Source organism: Rutilus rutilus, assembly GCF_951802725.1.
Source record: "Rutilus rutilus genome assembly, chromosome: 20".
Classification (NCBI taxonomy): domain Eukaryota; kingdom Metazoa; phylum Chordata; class Actinopteri; order Cypriniformes; family Leuciscidae; genus Rutilus; species Rutilus rutilus.
Genome location: NC_140225.1, coordinates 3,864,499 through 3,880,209, shown reverse-complemented (window position 1 = coordinate 3,880,209; position 15,711 = coordinate 3,864,499). Strand labels below are relative to the sequence as shown.

The 15,711-nt window shown below is 36.6% G+C and overlaps 1 protein-coding gene across 3 annotated transcripts in view; it reads left to right on the top strand.

Moving 5' to 3' along the window:
- The window catches only part of tmem63ba (transmembrane protein 63Ba), a 35,561-nt gene that overhangs the window by 11,252 nt on the left and 8,598 nt on the right, over positions 1 to 15,711 (top strand). For 2 of the 3 annotated variants that reach the window (XM_084391174.1, XM_084391173.1), the window contains exons 3-14: positions 1,410 to 1,489; positions 2,975 to 3,013; positions 5,823 to 5,913; positions 9,350 to 9,387; positions 10,381 to 10,523; positions 10,662 to 10,713; positions 10,803 to 10,911; positions 11,918 to 11,988; positions 13,196 to 13,276; positions 13,723 to 13,846; positions 14,505 to 14,638; positions 14,766 to 14,903. In XM_084391174.1, coding sequence (XP_084247300.1) covers positions 1,410 to 1,489; positions 2,975 to 3,013; positions 5,823 to 5,913; positions 9,350 to 9,387; positions 10,381 to 10,523; positions 10,662 to 10,713; positions 10,803 to 10,911; positions 11,918 to 11,988; positions 13,196 to 13,276; positions 13,723 to 13,846; positions 14,505 to 14,638; positions 14,766 to 14,903 — 1,100 coding nt within the window. The remainder of the gene's footprint in view (positions 1 to 1,409; positions 1,490 to 2,974; positions 3,014 to 5,822; positions 5,914 to 9,349; positions 9,388 to 10,380; positions 10,524 to 10,661; positions 10,714 to 10,802; positions 10,912 to 11,917; positions 11,989 to 13,195; positions 13,277 to 13,722; positions 13,847 to 14,504; positions 14,639 to 14,765; positions 14,904 to 15,711) is intronic. The other variant, XM_084391175.1, reaches the window with a different exon arrangement.

Here is a 15,711-nt window from a genome sequence, read left to right as displayed (position 1 = left end):
TGTCGACTTTAAAATACATTATCTTAACCCAGTTTATTGTTCATTGACTACTATTAGTTAGTCTCAGCCTCAGGCGTCACGCCCACAGACCGTTGGCTGAACATCTGATGCGTATGGCACACTTAACTGGAACACTTCAGGATTTTCGAAGTTGCATCTGGTTGGTTGGATTCTACAGAATGTCCGGGAGACGTGTGTGATGCATTCTTTAACGGTCCGCCTGGAAACAAAGCCTTTGTGATGCCAAAACCCCTCGTGGAAGAAGAAAGCCATCATGGTTACGACTGTGATAATAAGCGCTTACCTGTATCAACTAAAAGCTAGATTGTCACGGCTCCACTGTTGCAGTAAATTTGCACAACGTTCTTGAATTAATCATTTATTAGACACACGCCAGGCTGTTATTGTAGGGAAACTTTACATTTTCACGCCCCTAAACATGACGCGGAACAAACCGAACTGTGATTGGTTGCGTTACATGTTAGTCAAACGTCCTCTTGGGCAGTCCTTGGCCAATGAGAGCTGCGATTGAGTCCAGACCTTCTGCCGTCAGTCGTTCAGTCTGGCTACGCAAGACTAACTATATGTATGCCAATCATGGGTTCACTTCACCTCTAAACGCCACCTCTCCACAATCAGAAGGCAATTTTGCATTAATTTCTAAAAACAACGCCCACATCTCAAATTCTAATCAACAACTGATGGATAGAACCAAGCCCTACATTTTTTTCTCTTTTTCGATAATCCATTACACTCGAATTTATGTCATTGCATGTTCCGTTTCATCCATCATTTAATGTTGACTAGTGGTAAAGTAATAATAGCAAATAATCATAGATTTAAAAAGAAGTGTTAACTTGCATCCAGATGCTCTCAAGGGTGAACGTGACTTTTAGCCTCCACGTCTCAGTCAAAATGCGTCCTCACAAGTGGGTGTCAGTGGTGTTTCAAGAGGGGGAGCCAACTGCAATAAATGAATTGTTCATTGTTAAATGAATTGCAAATTCACAAACATGTCAGTTCTGGTATGGAACGCCCACTTTTCATCATCCAATCGATTCCCAATGGATAAAAGTAAAGTATGTAGAAGTAAAACGGGTTATGAAAGCCATTTTCTTGTTTGCACTTTAATAAAAGTGACTGGGAGTGTGTAAAAATGCTTTGAATTCTGTGGAAGTCTGCCGAGCTTTCTGTGGAATTCTGTGGGCCTTTATAATCCACACTACAGTTATGTAGAGTAACATGCTCTAGTTTTGCTGTGGTTCTAAATTTATGCACTTTAGGAATGTGTTTCTTAATTGTGTTCAATGTGCATATATGCGGCATTGTGAACAGGAATTTGTGTTTGAATGCATTTGTGGAATGAGATGTGAATTTGATTGTGTAACATGTGTGTTCTGGGTCTCCAGGTGCTGCTATGTGTGTTCTCTCTCTTGAGGAAGGTGGCGTGGGATTATGGCCGTCTCGCATTGGTCTCTGATGCCGACAGGTACTATTATATTCCATACAGTAGCTTTTTGTAGTACACAATATTAGACAAAAATAAATGTCGCCCTGATTCTTTCAAATGTTCTGATGTCATTTTCATTGTAGTACAATAAAAAAAAAAAATGAAGACAGCACTTGTACGGTCCTATTTCAGCGACTCATACTGCGGCCTCAGCTGGCTGCGTTCACAGCATGCTCTTGGCCCCAATCTAACCCCAAACAAACACTCATCTTTCCAACATTGAGTAACATTTTCTGGCATTTTCTGCCAGACTAAATATATACAGCTGGACACTCGAGTCATCAATCATGATGTAGACCTTTGATTTGTCCAAATTGAAGAGAAAATGCCTCTTGCAGGAATGCATTGAATGCTGTAAGACAACAGCATGCTCTCAGCTGCTGCTTAATGGGTTTAGCCAATGGATTGGTTGTTCAGACAGCTCAGCCAGTCTTATTCTATTAGTAATATGACCCTGCCTTTCAATCACACTCACATCTAGCGATCTGGAAACTGGTTTGAGCAGCACGCAAGTGCATTAGAGATTGTGTTTATGGGAGATCAGATTATATTCTGGGCATCTCAAATTTTTGTCCAGTCAGATCCCATAGTCACATTAAACTACTCTGATGTCAGAACCTTCTCTCCGTGTTTCAGGCTAGCACATTCATTTGAACAAAGTCATGATTCGGGGTTTTTTTTTTTTTAAAGAAGTGTCAACAATTCAATAAATGGAATGGTTTATTTTGTGTGCACCCAGCATTCATTGATCTATTTTGAACATTTGTTTCCATAAACATTTCCCTGAATTGCAACACCTACATTATGACTTTCCAGTCATCAATTTAAATGTTATAAATGTTGCTTGGGGTCAAGTGAAATCCTGAAAAGTCAGATCATGAAGCTGAATGCATGTTACAACTTGGCTATGCATTACATTTTTAATTAATAATTCATACTGCACTTATATCACGGTGACCACATGTGTACATATGTTTGTCCCGAGACATTTTTCCAGTTTCCCTTTGTCACAGATTTAGTATCTTGCTTACAAACAGGTCAAGCCACCATTACTAGTTTGAAAGTGCCCTGTGGTGAAGTGATGTGGAACTGTGAAGCTGCCAACTAAAACTGGAGATACGTGCAGTTATCTCAAGAAAAATGCGATCCAATCAGAATCAAGGATTCAAAACTTACTTTTTTTTTCTTTTTTTTTTATACTTATATATTTACTTTACTTTTTTATTTTATAATAAAAAAGATGTTTCATGACATCTAAAACCAATAATGCGAAATTCCTCAAAGATTTGTTCTGATTACATGTAATAACTTGTATCACAGAGTCATAGGAAGAGTTTAATTAGTGTCATCTCAGTTAGTGCATCTCAGCTGAGTAATACAATCTTCTTCCTCTGACTGAATGATCTCATATTTTGACAAGTTTCTGTCAAGCATGAACTTGAATAACTTCTTTTCCCTCATCAGTAGGCGGAATCAGCACTATCAACGTCTGGACGAGGAATAGTATGTGTTGTTTTTACACTTCAGCTCTCTCTTCCAAGGACACCTTGTTGTCTGCTTTCTGAATTCGCTCTCTGGCATTTCCTCTGCTGTGTGTCTATCGGGTGGATTTGGGGTGAATTTGTTCACTGTGTATCTGTCTCCTAATAACTCTCTTCACTTCTTTCTCTTGTCCTTTTTAATTTACTTCTTTCCTAGAGTCCATTGGTTGAGGGTTTCTCAAGATAATCATCACATTTACCTGAGCTAATCAATATGTGTCTCTTGTGGATTTGTGTCTTTTAAAGGCGAAGTGTGTAATTTCCATGCCACTCGCATCACCAAACGAAACTGCATAGATAATTGTTTCCAAACAAATTCCTAAACTCTCCTACTACATTTTCTCATCCCTGTCTTCCATTGTTCTGCAAAACAGGTAGTCAGTCCCTTTTCAAACTCACAGAAGTTGTTTACATAACAGACTGCTCAAAAAAACAGCCTTGAATTTATAGGAAGTCAAACTACAAATGGTTTACTGATAGTTTCTCTTTGTAACGTTGCAAAAACTACACACTTCACCATTAAATGGTATGTTTTCGTTCTTGTAAGCGTGAACATTCTGGCCAGGGTCTTTGCACCCTATAGGTCCCACAGGGAAGAGGATTACAGGGAGAGGTAAAAAAAAAATCCTGTGATGTCATAGAAAACCCCTGTGTGACTGGAAGACCTTGTTTTGATGAATACCTGTGATTTGTCCGGTTGTTTGATAGTTTTTGTCATTGACAAGCAATACGCACTTACACTTATTAGAAGGGCCCTATAGAAGTTGTCCTATAGAATCAGTCCAAATGTTTGTGTTTATTGTAGTCAGAGAATGACACATACACTGGCCCCAAAAACTATTTTGATATTTAAGGCACACTTGCATATTAGATTGCAAATTATCAAACAGAATGCCATTTGTTGGTTTTATTTTATTCTAAATACATTTGCAGGATATTTTATTTAATGCACTGAAGTTCATACTTATGAATTGTGGCTTTTTGAGGTCATTGTATCTATGTTAAAGTAGTGTCTTTGTGTATCTCTGTTTAACACGCTCTGCCTCAAATCAAATGTATGCTCCTCTCTGCATGTTCATCTCCTTTATAGGTTTACTGCAGTCTCTTTGTGAACAATCTGTGTGTAATGCCCCTGAGCCTCTGATGCTAATTCTGTGTTTGCGTTTGTATGTGCACAGTCACTTATTGCTGCATGCCCAACATGTGGTTAGCCTTGATATGCCCTGATGGAGCTGTGGTAATCTGAGCCTGGAAGGCATAGCCGTGCCCATCACTTAAAATCCGCCTGGGGTCAATCATTTTATCCCTTCAAACTAATCTTTGATAATCACAATTACATATTTAAATGTTTTTTTTGTTTTTTTTTTGTGAAAATAATTTCTTCATGCCTTAAAATAGCTTAAGTAAAACTATACCCTTGCTTTTAGTATACGTGGGGACATAAATGTGCAAATTAGTCCCCACCTCCACTCAATCGCACTTCAGCTTGAACAACCTAATCCACTCGGTCAACTATAGTAAACGCTACACAATGGCAAAGTGGAAATATTCAGCCATATATATGTTTGAACCCGAAACTGATTTTAGAAGAAAAGTAATTATACAGACAGGCTCGGTTCTACGGGGGCGCTTGAGGGTGCTAAAGCATATTAAAAACACCACATAGACATATAAACAGGATTAAAAAATGTATCACCACTGGCGGTATGTAAAGATTATTAAAGGAATAGTCGTTTATTCACCCTTTGCTCTTTTTCCATGCCAGATAATAATTTGGATTAAGACAAGACATAGAAAAATTGGGATATTTAGTACATCCTACTTACCTGCATACATACAGTATACTTGCATGAAGCAATATATATACTTTATAGTAAATTTGGGCTGTGTGATTGTTTATATCGTCACGAAATGTAGTGCATATAAAGTTAGATAATATAATATATAATATAATCCACTTTTATCCGTTGTATGCATTTTTATCCGCATACATATACAGTACACTCACATATAGCGATATTTACTATATATAGCAAATCTCAACTGCGTGATTTTATTTATTTTGTCGCAAAATGTAACTATATTATCATCCAACTCTTTATATATTAAGTTGCATATACAAGTATGTCCAACTGTATCCCCATGCATAGTATACTCACATGTGTGTATATATATATATCTCGCCCAGCTCTAATTTGCTAAATGTGACTATAAGGCATGAAGATATTAAGTAATTATATAAAAATTAACATCATGATTTTCTGTAAAGATACTTTGAAACAATGTGTATTGTGAATATACTATACAGATAAATTTATCTTGACTTGACTGTAAAAAAAACCCATAAAATTATTAATGAATTAGCAAGTTATTTGCTGGAAATATTAGTTCCCAAATCTTATGTGTAGAAATCTTGTTCGTTTGTATTGATTAATTTTAAATAATGCATCAAAGTGCGTAACACCAGGTTTGTCTCATCATTATTAACTGTGACAATCCTCATACTTTTATTTTCATACTTCAACTGAGAAATGAGAACTGCAGCGGAGAGGAAGATTTTCAGTGAATGATCAGTTTTGGGTTGAACAAGTCCTTTAACATGATCATAGTGCTTTATATTACAGATCTTCCATTATCAACATCAATCTAATCATTATTGTAATAACTGCTGAGTGAAGTGGCATGCCTTTAAGTGACCGTACACTTGTATGTTAGCTTGAGTTCAGTGCTCAGAAGAGGGCATGTGTTTGATAATGTGTGTTTGTGTTCAGTGTGGCCTCCGCCATGCAGACGCCTGCCGACTCCCGATACGAGCGTCTCACCTCTGTGTCCAGCTCGGTCGACTTTGACCAAAGGGACAACGTAAGTAGCTTGCAATGTCATCTTTGTGGATGCTTATGGCTATGTTCAGAATGGAATACTAGCATACTGCACCGTATACTCCTGTATAGACAGTGTACATTGTGTAGACCAGCCCTTTTTCAGCGCTGCGCTCGTGTTCTGTCTTCCGGTTTGTATTTCCATCTTACGGATTTATGAATGAAGCGATATTCTATGCACATTAATAAATAATATAATTATTCTGTGTAAATTTGCATTCCATTCACACTAAGAGCGATAACTACAACCCCATTTCCAGAAAAGTTGGGACATTTTGTAAAATGCAATAAAATTCACAATCTGTGATTTGTTAATTCTCTTGAACCTTTTTTTTTTACCCGACAAAAGTACAAAGAAAAGTTTTCCAATGTTTTCACTGACCAACATAATTGTATTTTGCAAATATAAACACAGAGACTACAAGTTAACTCAACTCTTGTTCTATGGATTAAGGACTTTTTTAAAAGATAGACCCCAACATGTCAGAATGTATGGTTTTAAATCTAATAGTATTATTGTAAATACGGGGGTTCCTCGGGTCTGCGTGTTATCGCCTATTTTATTTTCTGTATATACGAATGAAATCAACTGTGATATTAATGGTATGTCACTTTTTAAATATGCTGATGACATGGCTTTGGTGATTTGCATAACAGATGAGCACTCCCTGGTCACATATAGACAATATGTTGATTCTATGGTCCAAAGGTTCCAAGAAAGTTTTCTGGAGTTGAATATTAGTAAGACGAAGGAGTTGTGTTGTGGGAGGTTTCGTTCATCAAATACCTTACGTTCACTATCTGAACCACTTGTTCAGAAAATGTATTTTGTTCGGAAAAATTATTGGGGCCCCGCAGATTAAACTTTTAGATCTCGATAACTGTGCAGTAAAGAGGAAAGCAGTCTCCATCGTTACTGACCCCTCTCATCCTCTGTACCCCTCTTTTCAGTTACTGCAATCAGGTTGCTGCTTTAGAGCTCCTTTGGCCAAAAAGAAGGCTTACAGGAACTCTTTTATTCCTACTGCAATTTCAATTTTAAATAAGACCAAATAGTTTTATTAGTATATTGTATTTAAGCCTTTGTTTATTTATTTACATATTTGTAAGGTACTTTCCTTGGATTAATTGTGTTTTGTGATGTGTGAGATTGTACTGCCTTTTAACCTAAGACAAATTTCTATCACTGGTTGATAGATAATAAAGTGTTTTAAATTAGAATTTTTATATTGATGGCTGCAACACACTACAAAAAAGTTGGGACAGAGGCAAAATAAAAGTGAAAAGATAATAAAGGTTAGATTATCCAACTCTCTTTGAAACAGTCCACAATGAGTATGTGAATTGGTAATAGGTGAGGGTATCATGTTTGGGTATCAAGTCTTTGCAAGCAAAGATGGGTCATGGCTCACCACTTTGTGCCAAATATCATGAGAGAATTGTCAAACAATTAAAAAATCACATTTCTCAATGCAAGATTGCAAAGAATTGATGTCTTTCACCATCTACCACATAATATTGTGAAAAGATTCAGGGAATCCAGAGAAATCTCCGATCCAGAGACCTCCGTTGCATGTGCGTGACCTTTGAGCCCTCAGATGGCATTGCATGAGAAACCATCATACAGCCACATGTGCTCAGGAGTACTTTAGAAAACCATTTTCACTTAACACAGTCTGACGCTGCATAAAGAAATGCCACTGGAATCTCTGTTACGCAAGGAGAAAGCGATACATCAGTTCTATGAGGAGATGCCGGCGAGTTCTCTGGGCCCGAGCTCATCTCAGATGGGCTAGAAGACCGTGAAAGTGTGTGCTGTGGTCAGATGAGTCCATGTTTCAGCTTGTTTTGGGGGAAAACAGACATCGAGTTCTCAGTCCCAAAGACAAAAGGGACCGACCAGACTTTCATCAGTGACGGGTGCAAAGGCAAACATCTGTCCTGGTATTGGGGTGCATCAGTGCAAGCGATATGGGTGACTTGTATTTGTGTGAAGGTATCACTGACATGGAGGCGTATATTTGGATTGTACAGAGACATAAACTGCTATCAAGATGACATCTTCCCTGGGAAGCAAGACAATGCCAGGCCTCGTTCTGCACATGCTATAACTGAGTGGTTTCTAGACACTCTGCACCATAGAAGAGATGTGCCTGACTGTCTGCCTGCAGTCCAGATCTGTCTCTTATTGAAAATGTAAGACCCATCATGAAAAGGAGAATCAGACGACGACAATGGCCATGGACTGTTGAGCAGCTGTCTTGTTTCAGAAAAGATTGGGCAAATATTCCACAATTAGTATCCTCAATTCCCAAATTATTAAACAGTGTAATTAAAAGGAAAGGTGGTGTGACACAGTGGTAAACATGCCTCTGTCCCACCTTTTGTGGAGTGTGTTGCAGCCATAAAAATTAAAACTTGTTTATATTCACAAAATAAAATTAAGTTGGTCAGTGAAAACACTGGAAATATTTTCTTTGTACATTTGTCAGTTAAATAAAGGTTCAAGAGAATTAACAAATCACAGATTCTTGATTTTATTGCATTTTACAAAATGTCCCAACCATTCTGTAAATGGGGTTGTATAACGATAACTACATTAGCGTCCACCAATGACCAATAATGTTCTGTTTATTACAAGTGTACACTGCATGATGCTTGAGTTCTTTAAAGTCGGGTGGATTCTGATTGGCTCAGATTGTCAATATTTTTCGTTCATCGGCTAGAAAAAGCCGTTCTTAAAGCGATTTCAGCAATATTGTTCCTATGTGTCTTTATCAGGGTTAGTTTCGTTAACTACAACAATAGTTAAAGCTAAAAATAAAAGCATAAAAATAAACATTATTATCATCATTATTATATGTGCAATGCTTTTTTGTGAAGGTTAAAGCAGCACATGACACATGTTGAGAGGTGCAAGCCCTGGCATGAGTCATTTGAAACGGTTCACTCTCGAAAGCAGATGATCATCCGGGTTTCTGTGCAGAATTTGCATACTGTTCACAGTATTCATACTGCATACTAAAAAAAAGTAGTAAACCTGCAATAAAGGTTTGCCATTCTGAACATTCCCTTTGTCTTCCTTGCTCACTCTCTAGATGCACTCTCTCACGCTAATGTTCACACAGTTCAGGCAGTATTTCTTGCCATCTACCACAGCTCTATCTCTTAATGCACACACACCTGTGGGTTTCATAATGGTGCACATATGCCTTTTGACAGCCATTTGTTTGCCTCTCCCTTCCCTGCTGGGATCTAGAATAACTGCACTTATGTAAACAGGTGTCACGTGCACACAGGCAGCCTCTAACAACTCCTGAAACTGCATTGGAGACATTCTCAATGTCTCTGAATGTTGAGGTGATTGACAGACAATAGTTAGAGAGAGTACATTGAATTTGATGTTCTTTGTTTTGTAGGGTCTCTGTTCCTGGCTAACTGCCATCTTCAGGATAAAGTGAGTTCTTTCTGCTTTTACTTTATGAACATACTGTATTTCTGTTTATGTCAACATACTGTAACTTCAAAATGTGAAGACTTACTAACTATAGGAACTATGCTGCAAAAACTATCCAAAATGGTGCGTTTTTTTTTTTTTTGATCACAAAACTCCAGCAGTGTCTATGGTCCTTTTCAAATTATAAGTAAAGGAAATGAGGAAGTAGGAACGATACACCAGAAAAAGATTAGTCCAATTATTCCAGTTATAACAAGTATATAACAAGATTAGCCCAAATTATATTATATTATATTATATTATATTATATGCACTGTAATGTCAAATACTTCAATGTAGTGTATCAAATGTTTTCAAATATTTTATTAATATAGTGCTATTTTGTTTATATTGTGAACTAAATATTGTGCTTGTTTATTAAAAATAATATTAATAAATTATAGATTTTATTATTATTATTATTATTATTATTTACAATAATATCAGAATAAAATCGTAATGGTATACAAACACATCTCTCTCACGCTTCCAGAGATGACGAGATCAGGGAGAAGTGTGGCGAAGATGCCGTCTATTTAGTTTTTATTTTATTTAGTTTCAGTTTTAGTAATTATAGTTTAGCAGAGCAAACATAACACTTCCAGTGTAGACCAAAGTGAGACGTTCAATTTCAGCAAAGTTTAATGTTTGCCCAGATTACAGTTAACTCTTGTGCAGACATCTTAATAATAATAATAATGATTTGACATTGAACAAAGCACCAAATAAATGGAACTTAAAAGTATACAAGAAAAAACTAAGCAAAATTGAGACAAACTAATTCATATTAAAGATGAAATCTTGTTAAACATGTCTAGTTTACTTTTTTCAGCTGTTCAATGTATAGATTTTTAATTTTATTATTATTTTATTGTTAACAGTTTAATTATCAGTACAATTATGGAAAAAAAAATCGTAATTGTATATTCTAACACATCTCTCTCACCCTTCCAGAGATGACGAGATCAGGGAGAAGTGTGGCGAGGATGCCGTCCACTACCTCTCATTCCAACGGCACATCATTGGTCTGTTGGTGGTGGTGGGCGTGCTCTCTGTGGGCATTGTCCTGCCCGTTAACTTCTCAGGAGACCTATTAGGTGAGTCAGGAAAGTTTAAGAGTGAGTCATCTGGGATTATACAGTGTGTCTGAATGCAGCCATTCGAGTTTCTCTTCCTTTAGTGTATATGACCAAAGACTCCCTATATAACCTGTTTCTTGTCTTTTCTTCCTCCAGAAAATAATGCCTACAGTTTTGGGCGAACTACAATAGCCAACTTATATTCTGAGTAAGCGCGGGTATTGTCTGTGACACTTACTTGACCTTTGAAAGATTGTTGATGAATGCATCAGCTCTGTTTTTCTCTCTCTCTTTCAGTAATAACCTGCTATGGTTGCACACTACATTTGCCTGCTTATATCTGTTACTGACTGTGTACAGCATGAGACGACACACATCAAAGATGCACTACAAAGAGGATGACTTGGTGAGCAGAGACAACTTACACAAAACACTTCAAAAAAATTTTCTGGGTTCAGTACAAGTTTCTATTTACAGCCAGGGTTATTAAAGTTAATTAGAACAACATTTTCATTACTTGAAATAAGGTAAACGTGAACTAAAATAAAAATAAATAAAAATTTCAGCTAGTTGCCAAGGCAAAATTTCTCATTTTCATTTAGTTTAACTTGATCTACTCAAATAAAAATATAAAAACTATTCAAAATATAAATAAAAACTATAATATTAAATGATAGTCTACACAGCATATTTAGCAATAATGTCCTGTAGCACATAAAATAACTGTAACATAACTTGTAAGCATCACATTTCTGCTTGTAAACCCTGAAGAACACTGGCCAATTGTAACGGTTTAATTCAGTTACTTACAGTAACAACGGTTTTAATTGAGCCAGGAACATTTCTTTATTTTCAGATTTTATTTTGGCATAAACCCTCATTACTCAAATATTTCACTTTCCCTGAGAGAGTGTTATGAACCAAAGTCAGGGTAAACAGCCCATTGAAACCCATTTTTCTTGCGTAATCTGGCACATTTTTTGAAACAGGATATTCAACCTGAAAATAATGAAGGGTGGGACTTGGTTTTATCCATTAGGAATTTAAAAAATGTGAAAAAGGAGTTTGAAAATAAGAGAGCTTGGCGATGAAGTCGTTTTAGAGACATATTATGTTTTGATGAAAAATTTACATTTATAATGTGCACAGATGAATCATCAAAGAATGTAAACTTGGTTGGTCATTTCATGTTGATTTTTAACAATGTGAACAGATGTGATAAGAACAGATAAATGTCCCTTCACAGACTCGCTGTCCTTTGAATCAAATGAAATATGTATATCCTATCTAAGGTCCATCGTTTAGTGCTGCATGAAATTGCTCTCTTAATGGAGATCAATATTATGGTTGAAATAATATTTCTAATGCTAACAAACTGTACTCTGATGTCTCCACATTGTCTCCTTTCACAGGTGAAACGCACTTTATTCATTAACGGGATCGCAAAATATGCAGAAGAGAGTGATATAAAGCAGCATTTTGAGTAAGTTCTTGCTGAAAACACCAATTTTATGTCTCAACACTCTAATTAGGATCTGCCTTCTCATCATCAGTAAAGATGAAGTGTGTAATTATAATTCGTTACAGCGCTTTTCTAGGTACTCAAAGCGCTTTACATATGGAAGGGTAAATCTCCACAAATTTATGCACTTGTATGACTTTCTTCTGTAGACAAAAGAGAAGATATTTTGAAGAGTTTTTCCCCACTTACAATGAAATTCAATGGTGTCCAATGTTGTTTGGACCTTTTGCTGGATCTTCTTGTTCTCTCTTTTGGACATGAGGATTTTAATTTTGGTGTGAACTATCCCAAACCACACAGTAAATTCAAGCACACTAAGATGCCTAGGCTTAGTCCTTGAGACATGTAAGAAAATGAAAAATTTTAATTGTTCGAAAGTGGTCATGTGGCTACAAGACGTTCAGTGTGTCCATTCACTCGGTTTATCTAATCTCGTTTACTGCTGAAGAATGTGTCAGGACAATACATGTCTTTTTCAGTGTCTATGTCAAGGATTTCTGGGAAAACACAGATGGGGTCCAGACCACCAGACCGAGTGAGAAAGAGAGAGATAGAAGGCAGGATGTGTAGATGGGAGGATAAAGAGGATGTGTAGAACAAACACAAAATAAAGTAGAACTGATACCCAAGCCTTAGTCTCACAGGCATCTCAAAGCATATTGCAATCTGCCCTACTGCAGCCAACTGGGAAAAAAATCATCAGCCCTGTAGATTCCCATAGACCTGATGGAAATTTTGACTTCATAGTGTACAAATGTACCACTCCCTGTCTTCAGCGTGTACATCGTCTCACAGAGTCTGCTGTGTCATTATTTGAAAAGCCTACCAATTTGTTGCATGCCAGTTTTTTTTATTTTGGTATCATTGATTTTAGATTTACTCGCCTCTGTGCATCACATAAAAAAAAGCAGTGGCTTCATTTTACTTGGTGGTCAGTCGCTTTCTGTCTAAGTGAGCAATTCTTGGCTAGCATAAACTACAGTGAGCGCCAGACAATAGTGAAGTCTGGCTCCTGCAACACTATCAACATTGTGTTCCAGTGCCATGTTAAAATGAGAAAGTGGGAATTAGTCCCCCTCATGTGATTTATTTATTTTATTTTATTTATTTATTTATTTTATGTCTCTTACACAATCTCACTTTTTTATCTCTTTGTTTTAATATCCAGGAAAGCATATGAAAACTGCATAGTTCTGGATGCTCGCATTTGTTACGATGTTGCCAAGCTTATGTCTCTGGAGTCTGAAAGGTAAAAAATTTACAAGCTGAGTTGAGTTTCAGTCTCTATTTTAAAAATTGTACACAAGGAACTTTATATAAATAAGGTGCCGCTTTGTGTCCATTCCTTTTTTTTTACTTTACTTTTACTTTTTTACATAAAATAAAATTGACATAGCATCAAATGGCATTGATATGTACTATGATTGATTTATAGATAGATAGATAAAAGAAAAATAAATAGATAAAAGAAAGAAAGAGCCTTGATATCTACTATATTTCAATTGTGATTAATAAAAGATATCTATATTAGATATATATATTATAAAGATATATTATAAAAGATAGATAGTAAATGATAGGTAAATTAGGCCTCTTGCCCAGTCAGGTACTTCATTTAGTTATTTATGCGTTTGTTTGTTTGAAATTTGTATTTTATTTGTTTACATTATCATGTTTTAATGTAAATTGCTACAGAAAAAAGGCGGAACGCAGCAAAAAGTTCTACACGGACCTGATGGCCAAGGAGCACATTCCCACTATGATTAACCCCAAACCCTGCGGCCACCTCTGCTGCTGCATCATCAATGGCTGCGAGCAGGTCAGTGTCACCCTGAGGCTCATGGGAGTTTCACATGTCACATGCATTATAACCTCTCCAGTCACTCCGCCCAAAGTGTTCTGAATAGTAGCGGGTATCTAGATCTCGTATTAGTACATGAACCATCATGCATTTCACTTCACATTTAAATGTAAATCATGAATGCATAACCTTTCCCCAGTAGACACGCAGTCAGGATGTCACAGCCGCTGTCTTGCTGCCTGTAATTCCGCTTCATTGTATTTACAGTCATATTAGTCAGGATGATGTACGCTCTGCTGCTGTGAGACATGTTCAACATCAGCGCTTGGTATATTAAGCAGCTCCCAAGTGTCCTCATTAGATAAGCAGACTTACAGTTTATCACAAGAGCCATTTTTCCGTAGCACACATCCCCCCCTTCTGGACGATGACTGTAATGCCTCTCTAGTAAGTTACAGGGAGGACATTTTTCCCTTCAAAGCACCTTGACTTTTGCGCAAAATGCAATGTCAGTTGATCAAACATGCCAGAAAATCACATTGCATTGAGGATGGGACCTGTGCCATATCTAGAGACCAGAATATCATATCATATATTTTTATTTCATGGGGTCTTTACAACAAAAAGTATTTTAGTAGTGATGTCTAACTCTTGTAATGTTAATCCATCCCTGCAGGAAGAGGCTGTCTACTACTACACTAACCTTGAGGCCAAACTAAAGGAAGAATACAGAAAAGAACGTGAGAAAGTCAACAGTAAACCTCTGGGAATGGCTTTTGTTACCTTCCAGAATGAAGCCATGACAGCCCTGTAAGTCTAATAGACATTTTGTTATCTGTGTGTGTTGGCACTAACCAAAGTACTGAAAATGATCATGGTAGTACCATTGTATTCTTTGAGGTACCATAATATCTGTTTGTTTTTTTTCCTTTCCCAGCATCCTGAAAGATTTTAATGCTTGTCAGTGTCACGGCTGCCACTGTCGACGAGAGCCGAAGTCCTCCCCTCACAGCAACGGGCTCAACACATTCAACTGGACAGTCACATATGCTCCAAATCCACAGAATGTTTACTGGTAACATCCTCATCTTGAATCTCATGAATTTATTATGACTGTAGTTTCACAGTGCTAGACAGGATCCACTTTGGTCAGTTTCTTCCTGTGTTAATGGGCAGTTCTTGGCCAGAATAAACCGCACATCCATTTGTTTTACATGCAGGAAAATCTGAAATCGATGATACCACACTGGAAGTTGAAAGAGCATATTATTATTAATTTTATTTTTACTTGTATGATATTGACTAGGGCTTGCCATTTTAATATGCAATATGTAACTAGGCTATTTTTGGAGAGTATTGTTAAGTCAAATTTATTTGTATAGCACTTTTCACAATACACATTGTTTCAAAGCAGCTTTACAAATATTATGTTAATGTTTATAATATTTTAATATCTTCATGCCCTATAGTCGCATTTAGCAGATTAGAGCTGGGCAACAATATTAATTTTTACAGTTTACATTTTGCGACAATACAAGCAATCGAGTAGTTGAGATATGCTGTATATTTGGACATACTTGTATATCCACTTTTATAAAAAGAGCTGGCCGAGGATATAATTACATTTTGCAACGAAATAAAAAAATCAAGGCAGCTGAGAATTGCTATACATCGCTTTTTGGAAGTGTATGAGATTAAATTTGGATGTAATATATTCAATATTACAATAGTAGGTTGTACTATTTATCCAACTTTTTATATACATCACTGGGCAATAATATAGTTTACATTTTTGACAATATCAAGTAGGTCAGATTTGCTATATAGAAAATGCTGCTTGACGTAAATGTACTGCATGTATCAAGGTAAGGTTGGATATACTT